Source organism: Balaenoptera musculus, chromosome 8 (genome assembly GCF_009873245.2).
Source record: "Balaenoptera musculus isolate JJ_BM4_2016_0621 chromosome 8, mBalMus1.pri.v3, whole genome shotgun sequence".
Lineage (NCBI taxonomy): Eukaryota > Metazoa > Chordata > Mammalia > Artiodactyla > Balaenopteridae > Balaenoptera > Balaenoptera musculus.
Genome location: NC_045792.1, coordinates 15,096,880 through 15,112,158, shown reverse-complemented (window position 1 = coordinate 15,112,158; position 15,279 = coordinate 15,096,880). Strand labels below are relative to the sequence as shown.

General features: G+C 49.4%; 1 protein-coding gene across 1 annotated transcript in view; it reads right to left on the bottom strand.

The window, feature by feature from the left end:
* DSCAML1 (DS cell adhesion molecule like 1) overlaps nucleotides 1-15,279 on the bottom strand; it is a 347,779-nt gene that overhangs the window by 14,344 nt on the left and 318,156 nt on the right. The window contains exons 19-21 of the mRNA XM_036859273.1: nucleotides 14,492-14,647; nucleotides 7,284-7,423; nucleotides 1,128-1,281 (exon numbers count right to left, since the gene is read on the bottom strand). Coding sequence (XP_036715168.1) covers nucleotides 1,128-1,281; nucleotides 7,284-7,423; nucleotides 14,492-14,647 — 450 coding nt within the window. The remainder of the gene's footprint in view (nucleotides 1-1,127; nucleotides 1,282-7,283; nucleotides 7,424-14,491; nucleotides 14,648-15,279) is intronic.

The following is a 15,279-nucleotide window of genomic DNA, read 5'->3' as shown; positions in this document are numbered from 1 at the left end:
GTAGCCCCTCTGGGAGGAGGGGCCAGGGGAGGTTAGACACCTGAGGCCGCGTGGAAAGAGCCCCGATTTGGAGCCAGAAGAGCTAGCTCACCACTCTCAGCTGTCTTTGCAGACCGTGCCACCCGGCCTCAGAGTGTCCACTGGAAAATGGGATGACAGCCCCCTCTGGCAGGGCCGCTGTGGGCCCTCCGTTCAGTGCCCGCTGACCCTGAGCCTGAGGCCGGGGAGGGCAGGCGCTTCTCGGGTCTCAGCCAAAGGAAGCTGGTCACCCCTGGAGGGCGGCTGGGCTGAGGCAGGCACCAACCATCCGAGCCCTGGTCCTGGGGCCCCAGGGCTACAGCGACAGGGGGCTGTGGGACGAAGGAGGGCCCAGGGAAGCCCAGGGTCAGAGCAGAGGCTGGAAGTCTCGGGCCTGTGTGGCTAAGTCCCATGCCCCAGGGTTAGTGCGGGCAGGCGGCCCGGCAGCTCCGCTAGGTGGCCTGTCTCGATCTTGGGCTGAGGCCTCAGAACTGGCATTCCCGGTAAAGTGGGGGTACACGTGCCCCCATGCCACACTTATGCCCAGGTCAGCGGTTCGGCGGGGCACCCCCAAGAATAGACGTGGTCTTATTCACCCTGCGCGCCCCATCTAGCCCACAGTCTCCTTCACGGCACGCCCCCTGTAAATGTCTGTTGACTGAACAAACCACTGATCGGTGGGGTCACCCCTGCCTGAGGTGCCCCGGCTTTGGAAGGAGGGGGCCGTCTCGGCAGCTCTCTGTGCCGTGGAAGCAGTGTACCCCACCTCAGTCCCCTTTGGAGGAGCAGAGCTGGGCTGGAGTTGGGAGTTGGGGACCAGGGTGCATTATGCCCAGCTGAGCTGGGTGGAGTTGGGAGTTGGGGACCAGGGTGCATTACTCCCAGCGCCCCTGGCTAGCGGTGCTGCCTCGAGCCTGTGGTGAGGCTTTCTGGGAGTCAGGGGGCAGCAGAGACCCGGTCTTGGTGTGTGCAGGAGGGAGGCGGGCGGCCGCCCTTCCCTTACAGCCAGGTCACCGACAGGGTGGAGGGAGGACATCCCCTCCCCGGGGAGAACCGGAATTCTAGGCCGGGGCGGCTTCTGCCCCCTGCCGCAGTCCCAGGCTGCTCACCCTTGCCAGCAGGCTCGATGGTCACCTTCTCGCTGCCGTTGCCCCGGCCGGCAGAGGTGACGGCAGCCACCCACAGCAGGTACTGCTGTCCTCGGTTTAGGTGGGCGATCCGGTAGAAGAGCTGCTCCGGACTCGTCTCATACTCGCTGGGAGCCTGCGGGGCAGAGGCGAACGCATGCTAAGAACCAAGGCTCCTGGGCCTCCACCTCCGCCTCCAGCCTTGCTGGGGGCCCTGGGCTCAGAGGAGGTGATGGCCGGGTTGGGGGCCGGGGAGGCAGGATCCTGCCTAGTCTGCCCTTTCTGGTTTTGGAGCCACACTGAACAGAGTTTGCCCTGGACTTGGCACGGGGCTCGGCCCTGGGAGCTGACGGGCCTGCTCTGGCGTGTTGCTGGGTCAGCCTCAGTTTACCTCTTGGACTGAAATAGGCGCTGGCCACTGTGGCTCCAGGCCAGGAAATGTGAGTGTTCTGAGTGAGAGATGGAGGAGAAGGGAGAAGGGAGGAGGGAGGGTCTCAGGAGAACCCTGAGTAAAGGGAGTCTCTGGGAAGAAGCTAAATTACTACATTTGCCTTATTAGGGCTGTAGACAGGCTCCCCCAGCCTGTCCCCACTCAGCGTCACCTCCCAGCCCTACTGTCTAATTACTGCTCCTTCATTCCTCCCCCCTCTCCCCCCACCTCTGGGGGACGAAGGAGTGGGACAGGGAACTAAGAAACCTTCAGGGGGCAGCACTTTATTAATGATGATTAGTGGTATAGATCACCATATATATATTTGTAGGTTATATAAATCTATAAAATTTTTTTAACCAAATGACAGATTTGACAAGTTGCCAACAAAACAATATCGGATCCCAGTGGTTTTACCAGTTGCTTTGATGAAAAGATTACGTTGCCTTGGAAACCAGAGGCTCAGATATTGAAATGAATTTGAGAAGGAGCTTTTGATAAGCGCTAGTTTGCAGACCTCCTGTCAGCCCCTTCCCTGGTGCAGGCGGGATGGGGCTGACTTTCATTTTATTTTATTTTTTGGTCAGCTGTGGGGAAGGGAAAGCAGGACAGCACCAGGGCATCTTTGAAATCAGGGAGGAAGTCTAGGGAGGGGGAGCAGCCCCGGAACAGATGGGGGGCCCCCAAGGCCAGAGGGAGCTAATAATTAGTTATCTCTGCAGTCACGGGATCCTGCACATACACACCTACATGCACACGCTCACACACACGGACATGTAGACACATTCACGCACGTGCTGAGGGACAGACCACCAGACAGATATGGGGTCACAGAAGGACATTCTCTGTCCGGCATGGGAGGGCTGAGGGGCCCAGTGACTTATAATAGGAGAAAACATCCTTTTTGGCCCCAGACTGTCTGCAGGGAGATGCTTGGGAGAAGGTACAGGCATCCCCAAAACACACACAGAGCTCCCTGGCAAACTCCTCCTCCTGCCTCCCTTGTGGAGGTCTGGCCTTGAATCCAGGAGGTCCCTGAAAGCCACCCTGAGCCCTAGTAGTTGGGAAGTCCTCTCAGGCTGTAGCACTGGGGGACCGTGTGAGTATCTGCAGGTCATATCTGAGCACGAGGCAGGGCAGGGCAGTGGCTTTGATACCTGCTTGCCTCACTTGCTATATGATCCACAGTGTCTCCCATGGTTTCTGGGGCCTCAGTTTTCTCTCCTGCAAACTGAGAAAGCAATACAGCTCGGCCTACCCTGTGTGGTTACAGTGAGGCACATATGAGGCAAGGGGTGTGCAAGTCTTTTGTAAACGGGGAAATGGTCTTCTCCTGGCACATTTTTCTGTGAGGGTGGAGGTGTGTGTGTGTATGCATGTGTAGAGAAAAGTTGAGTGTACTTGCTTGTGTGTGTCAGTGTGTACCTGAATGTAGATTTGTGTCTACACAGGGCAGGAATGCTTTGGCTTCCCCCTGAAGGCATTAGCATATTACCCAGATCCTGGGTTCCTTCTTTTAACCTGGATTCCCCAAGAATGTCCTGAAATCACTTTCAGAAATACACAACTCTACTCCCAAATAAAGTCCCAGTGAATCAAAGGTTAAAAAAAGGTAAAACTATGAAAGAAGAAACTATACGTTAATATTTATCTGTCCTAAAAACAAAAATAAAGGCAAAAATCATAAATGAAAATGATTTATACATTTAAATTATACAAAAAGAAAACCTATGGTATAATAAAAATTAGAATCAAAGGCAAGCAAATACTTGCAACATATATGATCAAAAATGGTTATTATCCTTAATGTGTAAAGAGCACTTACAAATCAATAAGAAGAAAACCACGATACACCGAAATAAAAAATGGACAAAGGACATGAATTGACAATTACCCAAAGATGAAAAAAACAGCCAGAAAACACATAGCAATAATCAACCTAACTAGTAATCCAAGAAATATAACTTAAAACAAGACCTCTTTTTAAAAAAATCCCAACTGTCAAAAAAAGAAAAATATATAATACCTTGGATTAGCATGGGCACAAGGAAAAAGTATATACTACTTATAATGCTGTATAAGAAGTACAAATTGGTGCAAAATTTCTGAAGAGTAATTTGCAAACGTGTATGCAAACCTTAAGAATATTCATACTCTTTGTGACCCAGGAATTCCTATAGAAATTTAACCTAAGAAAAAAATAAAACGTGTACATAAAAACTTTTATGAAGAACTGTCAATGAAACATCATAATGGTGAAAAATTAAAAACAGATTAAATATAGAATAATTGGGGGACTGGTTAAATAGATTATGTACATACAGATAATATTTTAAAAGAATACTTGATGTCATGGGAATTCCCTGGTGGTAAATTGGTTAGGATCTGAGTTCTCACTGCCAAGGGCCTGGGTTCAATCCCTGGTCGGGGAACTAAAATCCCACAAGCCATGTGGTGCAGCCAAAAAGAAAAAAAAAAAAAAGAATATTTGATGTCAAGAATATTTCAATAAAAAAGAATATTCGATGGTGTGCGAAAGTGCCTTCATATGTTACATGAAAAATGCAGATTATATCACATTGTGTAAAATTTTATTTTAATTTTGTAAAAAAACCAAAACAAAACCATGGTATACGTACAGATCAAAGACTAGAAGATTATACACCAAAACATTGCCAATGTTTATCTTTAGGGAATGAGAGTACAAGTAATTTTTACTTTCCTCTCTATATTTTATATATTTACAGAATTTTCTACAATAAAATCGTATTATTTTGATAATCAGAGAAAAACAACAAGTGTATTAAATTGTTTGGTAAAATTTCTAACAGGACTCAATGCAGCTCTGGCCAGCCCCAGGGTGTAATTCCTGGGATCCTGCACCATATGTAGTTTCCCACATCTATTCCGAGGATTCCGCACACACAAGTTCATACACTCCAGTATGTACACACACACTCAGACTCACGTGCATTTGCCTCTCACCCCACACTCACTCCCACAGTCTTGCACCATCACATGTACACGAGTGTGCCCTCACTCCTGGAGCTCTTTCATAAATGAATTTGTGATGCAGTTGTTTGGAATCTGGAATGTATTTCTGCAAAGCAATCATATTACACAATCACACGTGGTGGTTAGGTCCCCTGGTCCCTCATTCAGCCCAGTCCCTGCCATGCAACATGGCTGAACTGCAGTTCTCATCACACTAGCACATCTGCCCCACCCCCCATGTGACAACGTCTGATGGGAAATCTCCCCAGGAGAGAGGCGGTTCCTCCATGCTCGGGGCATGAAGAGGAAGGAGGGAGGGTCCCCACGTCTCCAGCAGCAGGAGGAGGGCATGGGGACCAGGCACTCTGCTCCGGAGCCTGGCAGATGTGTCCCCAGCCACTTGACTGGGGATCCTGGAGCCTGAGTTAATGAGGAGGCTGCGTTTCCAGATACCAATCCCTTTGAAAGACTTCATTATCAGAGGAAGTAATGACCATACAAACCCAAGCTGGAGAATGAGTTCCCACCCTCTCATCAATTTATGAAGGGAAACTTGCCCAACGTCTAAGGCTTTACAATTGTCAGGCTGCTAGTAATTCATTCATCAAACACGTATTCTGTGACAATGATGTTCCAGGCACCATGTTCCGCAGCTGGGGACCCAAAGATGAATAGGTAGATGCTGCCCTCGTTCTCACAGAGCCCCTCAGACCAGTGCGGGAGACAGGTGAGTGAGCAGCTAACTGCCAGCGAAAGCATTCAGCGTGTGCTAGAGGATGAAGAACATGCCATGGGCGGTAGGATCCGCAGGGGCAGAGGGGTGGGGGGTGAAAGGCAGAGCGGCTGTCCAGACGGTGACAAGCCGAGTGTAACAAGAGCCTAGGATGTGTGTGTGTGGGAGGGGCAGGAGGAGGGGGGCAAAAGGGGCAGAAGACATGGCTGAAAATGTTGATTGGAAAATTGGTACAACCCCCCAACAAGGGCAGGGTGTTCTCAACCTAACACCTGCAGACCCCGTGATCCAGGAGTTCCTCTCATAGGCCCAACAGGAACGCATACACAAGAGCACCAAGAGACACGGACAAGTGTTTTCACAGCAGCACCATCTGTAATAGCTCCAAACGGAAAACTACCCAAATGCCTATCAACGGATAACACAATGGATAAATACACTGTGACACACACACGTAATTGAAAATTATACAGAAGTGACAGTGAATGATCTCTCACCACACACAACAATATGGATGAAATTCACAAACTCAAAATAATGTTGGGTCAAAGAAGCTAGGCAAATGGTGTGTGTGTGTGTGTGTGTGTAATATAAAGTACAAAAAGAGGCAATGCTAATCTGAAGTCAGGATGGTGGTTACGCCTGCAGGGGGAGGGTGGTGACCTTCTGGGGTGTTGTCCTGTTCCCTGCTCTGGGAATCCCCCCTTCTGCATACTTGGATGTGTGAAAATTCATGGAGTTGTATAGTCATCATATATGTACTTTTCTGCATGTGATGTAGTGGCTGTGAGGATGGAGAGGAGGGGACGGAGTCATTGAAAAGACATTTCTGGGCTTCCCCTCTGGTAATAGAACTCTGGCCTCACTGGTGAGGAGCGGGGCCACCTACAGCTCAGAGGGTAATTCAGAAAGGCCACAGGAAAGCAGAGAACAGAGGATGAGATGATGACACAATTACCGAGCAATTTCAGGGCAGCTTTCCGGGCTGCCAGAAGCTCCTCTGCAGGTGCTGGGGCTGCTGACACATCACAAGTTGCTGATGGAGGGAGAAGCTGGCCTCCTTCTGCCCCCTGCTCTCCCCGGTCCTGAGCACATCTCTTGATAGTACTCACGCCCCCCCCCCAGGGAGCACCCCTCTGCTTTTCCCACTAGACTGGAAGCGCCCCAAGGGCAGGTGTCTTTGCACCTGCTCTTGTAACTATAAGAGGTGTGCTCCAGAGCAGTCACCCAGCAGAACTCTGTTTGAGTGGCTGGAGATAAGGAAAGAGGCAGAGGGAAGGATGCCTATTATGGGATATGGGTGCATATCCCACGGCACCCTCATCCTCTCGTCCCTCTTAGCAGCCCTCAGTAGAGGGCAGGGGTTAGCCCCCCGCACTGTGCCCCAGCCTGGGGGCTGCCCACTTTGCTCCCAGGTTTGGGCAGATAGAGCTATCTCTCAGCCCTCTCCCCTAGGCTAGGCCCAGACCCTGGCCCAGAGAGAGATGCCTTTGCCTTCCCCCATCTGTCCCCCATCTTCTCCTCTCTCTTCAACTGGCGCCATGCTGAGGGGGCCGCTCAGGGTAGAGCTCCAGCAGCCCTCCAAGCCCGGACTGATCATACTGAAAATCTGATTCATTTCCAAAGGCCGTGGGCCAGCGAGTCCCCAGTCCAGAGCTCTGGGATCTGCTAGGAGCTTCCTTGGTCAGCCAGACCAGAAGAGCTGAGGCCCTGTCCTCCCACCTGCTTGAACGTGACCCCTGACTCAAAGGAGCTTCCAGGGCTTGTGATAATCTTGCAGCCCCTGGAACAGAGGACTGACCCAAGATGGACTGGGGTAAGGCTTTAGCCACTCTTGGGTGACCAGTGCCCATACTTATCCATGAATCCAAGAAGAAGCACAGATATAAGCAGCCCCAGGGTTTGGCCCAGAAGCCAGCTGATCTACAGGTACTTTCTCTTTCTCCTGTCCTGCTCATCATTTGGCCCTGGGCCCACTTACCGGCTGGCCAGACCCGGGGCTGAAGCAGAAGATGGTGTACTTGCGGATCACCCCGTTGGGCTTGGTTGGGGGGAGCCATGACACAACCACACTGCTAGCGGATGAAGGGACAGCTTTGATGCCAGCGGGGGGACCTGGAACTGAGCAGGGGAAGGTCGGGTCAGTTTAGAGAAAGGAGGAGCAAAGCCTTTGGGAAAGAATGACAGGGTGGGGAGAGTGAGGCAGATCAATCTGGGAGCGCTTCCTGAAGGAGGCATCTCTGAGCTGTGGTTTAAAGGAGGAGGTTCTAGCATGGCAAACAGGTGGTGATTATTAGGGGCTTGTAACAAAGTCTCTGAGATGGAAGCACTGGGAGTGGCCAGTTTCAGAACTGTTTGGCCAGAACCAAGGACTTAAGATACACAAGGAAGAAACAGAACCCATAAGGAATTCATCTTGATCCCAATGACCCTAATCTGATCCCCGCCCCAATGCTCTACTAACAAAGCTTGTACTTAGGCCAAACAAATATACAGGTCACTTTGCTTTTTGACCTGTGAGCTCCTTGAGGCTGGGGACTCTAGAGACTCACAGAGCAGACCTCCTCCCGAGGGTCAAGGGTCAGTGGTCAGCCAGTGGGTGACTGTGTTTCCTTGCCATGTGCTCAGGGCACAGCCCTTGGGGGGCTGGCTAGGCCCTTTCTCTTTTCAGGAGGGAAAGTCTACTTTAGAATTGGCTGAGAAATCCATCCTAAGTGGATCCAATCTGTATGGATTCTGACCTCCCCTTGCTCCCATGTCTGAGCCTGCCTGGCCTGGCTGGGACCCCAGGGCTCTGCCTGGGAGACTGGAAGCATCCTGTTTGCAGCCCAGAGTCTCCTTCTTGGTCTTTCCCTTGTATTGTTGTGACTTGTCTTCCCTCCTGGGAGCTTTTATGCTCCTTTGAAGATTGTGATGGTATCCTATTCAACTTATTTTACCTTTCTGAGCCTCAGTTTCCCCATCTATAGGGACATAACAACCACATTAAAGGTCTGTAGTGAGAATTAGTGCTAATTAAAATAAAGCACCTGGCATGGTGCCTAACACATAGAAGACACTCAATAGATTGTAACAACTAGTATTTTTGCATTCCCTCCCCTGACTCTCAGCTTTTAGCACTTAGCTCAATTTTTTAAATCTAATAAGTGGTCAACAATTCTAGGTTAAATAAAATAATTAAAAACAGCATCATCATCCATCCAGGGACCTGAACCCAGAAGCTGGCAATCATCCTTAACTCTGCCCTTCCTCACTGCTACAGCCTTGCCATTTACCTCCGCTAGGGGTCTCTGCAGTTTCGGGATGCAAGGGGGTCTATGGATGGCCACTGGGGCAATTTGCAGTGTTCAAATCTTCTCTGTTGTTGCATACTTTTTTTTTCTTATCAGTTACTGAGAGAAATATGTTGAAATCTCCCACTACGATTATAGATTTATCTATTTATCCCTGTAGTGCTGTTGGTTTTTGTTTTATGTGTTTCAAGGTTATTAAGTTCATAAAAATTTAGAACTGTTCTATTTGCCTAGTAAATTAAGTCTTTTACCATAACAAAGTGTCCTTCTAAGAATGATTTTTTGCCTTAAAGCATTATGTCTGATATTAATATTCCAGTTTTCTCTTAGTTTTGCATGGTATGTCTATCTTTTTCCATCTTTTCATGCTTAACTTTTCTACACCTTTATGTTTTCGATGTCTCCTATAAACGGCACATATTTGGGTTTTGTTTCATTGCTAGCCAATCTGGCAATCTTTATCTTTTAATTGGAGAATTTAGTCAATTTATCTTTAATGCTATTACTGATATATTTGGGTTTAAATATCCCATCTTACTAAATACTTTCTATTTGTCCCACCTATTGTTTTTTCCTTTGTGCCTTCTTTTGGATTGAGTATTAAAAATACTCTATTTCCCCCTCTCTGTTAGTTTTGCTATAATACAGTCTTTAATTACTTTTAGATTACAATGTGAATCTTTGCCTTACCAAAGTCTAACATTATTAATTGGCACTTTTCTTCTCAGACAATGCAAGGACTTAGAACTTGCATTTACCCTCTCTCAATTTACATGCCATTGTTGTATGTTTTAATTCTGTATATATTTTAGATCCCCCTTCAAGACGATGACATGATCACCATTTTATGCAATCAATATTGATTTCGATTTACCCATATATTCACTGTTAATTGTTCTTCTTTCCTTCCTACATCACTGGGTTTCCACCTGGGATCATTTTCCTTCTAGTGAAAGAATACCCTTTAGTATTTCTTCCAGGAAAGGTAGGCTGATGATAAATTCTCTCAGTTTTTTTTTTGTCTGAAAATGTCTTTATTTCATCTTAATCTTGAAAAATATTTTTGCTAGGTATAAAAATCACAGGTTGATAACTATTTTTTCACACATACTTTAAATATACCATTGTATTGTTTTCTGGCTTCCATTGTTTCTGATAAGTTAGCTGACAATCTAATTTTTGCTCCTTTAAAGGTAAGTGGTCTTTTTTTCCTCCGGTTGCTTTTAAGATTTTTCTCTTTGTGTTTGTTTTTTAGCAGCTCTATTATGATAAGCCTAGGTGTGGATTTCTTTAAGTTATTGCCTGCGAGGGTTGTAGAGCTTCGTGCATTTGGGCTTGGTGTCTTGCACAGCTTTGAAAAGTTTTCAGACATTTTATCTTCTGCTCCATTCTCTTTGTCCTCTTCTTTGGGGTATCTTCTCACATCTTCTATGTCCTTGACATTCAGAATGTGGTCCATGGATGAGCAGTAGTGTCACCTGGGAGCATGTTAGAAATGCAAAATCTCAGGTTCCACCCTAGATCTACTAAACCAGAATCTGAATTTTAACATGATCCCCAAGTGATTTGTATGCACAGTAAAGTTTGAAAATCACTGCTCTATATCTCTTATTTGCTCTTTTATTTTCCATTCACTTGTCTTTATAATATCAGAAGATATTATCTTCTGACCTATCTTCCAGTTCACTATTTATCTCTTTGGCTGTGACTAATTTATTGTTAAACCCATCTAGTGAGTTCTTAATTTCAGTTATTAATAGTTTTTATTTCTAGATTTTCCATTTGGTAGCTTCCAAAACTCTTAAAATTTCAAATTTCAATTGTTAAGAATCATTATTTTAAAGTCCATATTTGATAAAACCTATGTTTGGAACTCTTGTGGATCTGTTTTGTCTTTTTTTTTTTTCTGCTGGCTTTTGTTCACATTGTCACCATTATTTTTTACTGTATGCCAGACACATTATTTGCAAAATTGTTTGTGGAAATAATTTGAGGTCTCAGGTGATGTAATCTTCCTAAAGAGAGAATTCATGTTTGCTTCTGACAGGCACCTGCAACCTGGGGCACTAGCAACCTGAGGTCACCTCAATCTAATTTCTAGGACTGAGATGATTTGAGGCTGAGCTACTTCTGGTCCACTTTTAATCTTAGAGTTCTGCCCTTCATGGTCTCAACTCAAAGTAGGTGGGGGTGGGGGGGTGAAGGGGATGGGAGGAGGGTTCACCAGACAGACCCACACACCCTAGCAGGCCCTGGCCTCCAATTAATGTCTTTCTAGTACTGCTCAGTTTCTCAGTCACTGCCTCCAGATTCAGCAAATGCCCCCGAGGGCAAGAGCTGTTCCAAATACCAGGCTCACCTCCTGGGCCTCCATTCTCCCTTGGATCCTGGCCCAGTAACTCTTTACTTTCCTGCCAGCTCTCTGATACCTTGAAGCAAGTATTAAAAAATATTTTATTCATATTTCCTAGTGTCCCAGCAAGGAGGAGAGTGGGTTTGAGTTACCGCGTCTACCATTCCTGGAAGTGGAACTCCTCTGATATGTTTCCCTAGACGTGTCCCTCCTCCTCCCTTCATCCTCACTGCTGCTGAACTAGCACACACCTTCCTCTTCTCTGTCTAGATGCCCACAGGTTCTAAGAGGCTTCTCTGACCCAAGTCCTTATCTCCCCCATCCCCTTCCTGCGATCAATCCTCCGTGCTTCTACAAGAGTTACCGTCCTGACACGCGGCTCTAGTTCAAGCCTCTTCCTCAGTTAAAGACATATAAAGTGGTCTAAAAATCCAACCCAACTTTGCACTCCGAGGCCATGTAGCTAGGTCTGGTATTCACAGGGGAGACAAGCGGTAGGCAAGAGGTTTTGTAGCGCATGAACTGAGTGCAGCCAAGCCAGCCTGAAACCAGGCTCAGACTGAGAGATCTGGACTTAAGAAATGAGCTTGAATTGATATGTTTGCATTTTATCTTTTTATGTATCTTGCCTTTCTCTCAATTTTCTGGTAATTTTTTTCCTTTGGCAAAATGCAAATTCCTGAGGGGGAGTGATAGCGGTGGGTACGGAGTCACAGAGTCTTCAGATTAGGGTATCTGTCCCATGACGCAGCTGGAATTGGAATGTGGGTCTGTCTGCTTTCCAAGTCAGCTGAGTAACAACTGTAATGACCACCACCTACAAATGGGAGAATCTGGTGGAGCTGGAGTAGCGCGGCTGGGGCGGGCTTGGCTGTCCACCTAACCCTCTGCTATCATTCCTTCCTATTCCTTGCACACAGAGTCTCACTCTTGCTTGGGTCACCCATGCTCCTCCACCCTTCAGAGAAAGCTGTCTTCATCACCTACACAAGAGGATTTATCAGGTGTAGAGTAAGTCAGCCATGATAATTCCCTTCTCTTTTCAGTGACTAGCTTCGCTAGAGGCATATTGCCCCACTGTGGCCAATGGGAAATGAGCATAAACCTGTTGAGGGGATTTCTGGGAAAGGTTGCTTTTACTCCCAAGGGAGGGCCATAGGAAGAGACTGCTTCTCTCATCCTGAACTCTGTCTTGTCTGGCGTGATGCCTGGAGCTGCAGCCTTCTTGAAATCACGGGAGGAACAGCTGACAGGCTGAGGATGGCAGAGTGGAAAGATGGGAACCACTGAGTTAACCAACCCTGGGGCTGCCCTACTCAAGACTTCTTGTTATATACGATAATAAATATGCTGATTGCTCAAATCAACCAAAGCCTTCCTAACTGATACAAGTGGTATGATGGAAAGTATAGAGGCTAGGGAGGCAAGAAAGCCTTGATTTGCCACCCATTAGCTATGTGACCTTCAGCAAGTTGCTTTAGTTCTCTAGGGCTCCATTTTCTCATCTCTAAAATGGAAAGAATACTTACCCCATAGGGCTATTGGAAAGTTAAATCATGCTTATGATGGCACGTCACACACATGTCAAGTTATGACCACTGTTCTGGATGAGACCTCATCTGACAGTAGGCTCCTTTTAGCTTAGGCTTCCCTCAAGGGCACCTGTGTCCATCAGAAGCAGTCATTTCATTGCCAGCTCTTGGCAGGTATAAAGCAACCACCATTTGCTAGCACTTGACATTTTAGAAAGGATTCTATAGCTATGTTGTTTCTTACAACGTCTAGAAGAGGCACTGTCCCCATTTTATCATGAGGAAACTGAGGGTCAGAAGGTTAAGTGACTTGCCAATAAGTGGCAGGGCTGGGGCACACACAGTTGCTGTGTTTACCAGTGTCCCTTCCACTCAGTGAAGCTGCTGCCTTAGGACCTGGCCCCTGCCTGTGCGTGTCCCTGTGTGTGGCTCCGTAGGCAGCTCAAGGGTAGGGGGTCGACAGCTCCTTGTAGGGAGGGATGGTGCTCCTAGACCTTTGGATACCCTTGTGGGGTCTCACCTTGGTCAGTTAAACATGTGTAGGTGCTTACAACTCAGGCCTTGCATCAGAATAGGACACAAAAAGCCTGGGGGTCTGGGTGGTTAATTTCTAGAGGCCAAGAAGGTGCCAGTGTGTGTGTGTGTGTGTGTGTGTGTGTGTGTGTGTGTCCTTGAGGCCCTGAAAGGGGCCAGGCGCTGAGCACCGTCTCCGTTCGGTCTCCATACAAGACCAGGTGGCTCTGCCAGGAGCTGTCCCAGGAAACCTCGATGGGGGGATTAATGATGGGAAAAGTAGGGCGGGCAGGTTGGTAAATATTTAATTGCTCAGATCTTAAGTGGGGGAGGGGGATGATCTGATGGAATGGGAGGGGCTTAGGGAGAGTAAGGAGCATTTAATCTGAGCGGGTCCGGTCACCAAGTCACCAAGTGCGGGGCTGCACTGGGAACATCTCCATCATCACATTAGAGCCGCTCCTTTTAACTCCTCTCACCCCTCCAGCTCCTGCTGCTAAACTGTCTGGGTGGGACCTAGACTGTGGGTCTCTGTATGCTTTGAAAAAACCGAGGCTGCGTGGGAAGGAAGCCATGATGGCAGCCCTGGCTACCGTTTATGAAGCGCCCACTGTGCGCGAGGCACTTAACACCAATCGACTCTTCTGATGATATAGCGCCTGGCTCAGAAGGGTTAGAAGCAACTCAGTGACGGGGTTGGGGGGCGGTGAGGAAGGAAGTGGAAGAGGAGCTGGGAGCTGTGCACGGTCACACACAGCACCTCCTGGACCCGGCAAGGCCCCTGGAGGTGTGCAGCTCCAGCTCAGGCAGGAAGTCTGGCCCTTCTCCCACCCTGATCCCTCCTGGGCTGACTCAGCTCCCAGCCTCCCCCATCTGACTCCGTCACTCTCCCCTTGAGGTCTGGCTCCTTATCTCTGTTTTCTTCCAGTTCTGCCCCCATGGAGAAGGGCTTTGACATCACAGCTCCAAGTGGAAGCACATCCCATTCCCTCCCTGAGAGCCCCCTGCACACCAGAGTCCAGGGCCTGGTCCATGCTGGGGCCTCTGTGGGGTGATCGCCGGGTCCCTAGCCTAGGATATGCGGGGTGATGCTCCTGTTTCCCCCAATCCCCACTGTCTGTATCCAGAGGACAGCAGGCTGAACCCTGCAGGGGAGCAGATGCCATAAAGTATGCTCCTGGGGTGGGGGGACAGGCTTTATCCGGCCTCTGACCCAGTGCTGCAGGGGGAGGGGTTACGGTGGCTCGTGAGGTTATGCTCGAGTCCCGGAGCACCTCACCCCCACTTACGGTAAGCTGTGTTCTCCCCAAGCAGTGTTCTCCCCAGTGTCCTCAGAGTCACCCTTCAGCGACCCAGAGGGACAGGACGAAGGACGGGGCTCTGCTCTCACCCCTCTCCTTGCGGGAGCAGCGGGGCGGCTCGAGGGCAGTGCTTGGCACAGGCCCTGGGAGCTGCCGCGCGGTCCGAGGCCAGGCCGGGGCCGGAGGAGCGCACTCACCGTCCTCCTTGGTCTGGATGTAGAGCACGCTGCTGCGCACGCCGTCCCCGGCCTGGGTGTAGGCCAGCACCTGCACGCTGTAGTTGGTGAACTTCTCCATGCCTCGCAGCTCCACGCGCTCCCGCGTGGTGGTGACGTTCTGCATCGCGCCCCACTCTGCCGGACATGAGCAGCCCTTGAGTGCGGCCCAGGCCGGCCAGGCCACCGTCCCCCGGCCGCCGCCCCTCCGCCAGGCTGGGCTCGCGGCCGGCCTGCTCCACTGGGCTCAGACCTTGACTCCATGCTGGTGGCGACTAGGGGGACCCTCCATCTCAAGTTCATGGGTGCGGATTTGGGGCACTGCTCCCGGACCACATTTCTCCCCAAGTGGCCCAACCAGGGTGAGCGACAAACGCCAGCCGGGCCTTAGCCCCTAGTCACCTTGCACCAAATTCAGCTTGATACTCTCCCTATAGGATAGTCCCATCTCTCTATCTCTCCAAGCCACATTTCCCTGTCCTCCACCCAAACCTCTCTCCATGTGAGGGACCCCAGGAGTGACTTGGACCTGGAGGGGAGCCTGGACCAGGCGGCCAGTCCGCAGCTGTTCCTCTTGGCTGCCCGGCACCTTCTTGGGCTCTTGGCTCTCCCGAGGCAGTGGATCCTCGGGGGATGACAGGCTGAGGATGCCTCCCCTGCACCTGACCACTCCTGGACCAGCACCCTGAACTCCCGAGAGGATAAGGGGTCAACCCCCGTTACCTTCTCCCCACCACTGAGGACACCCTCCCTGCAAAGAACCCGCACAG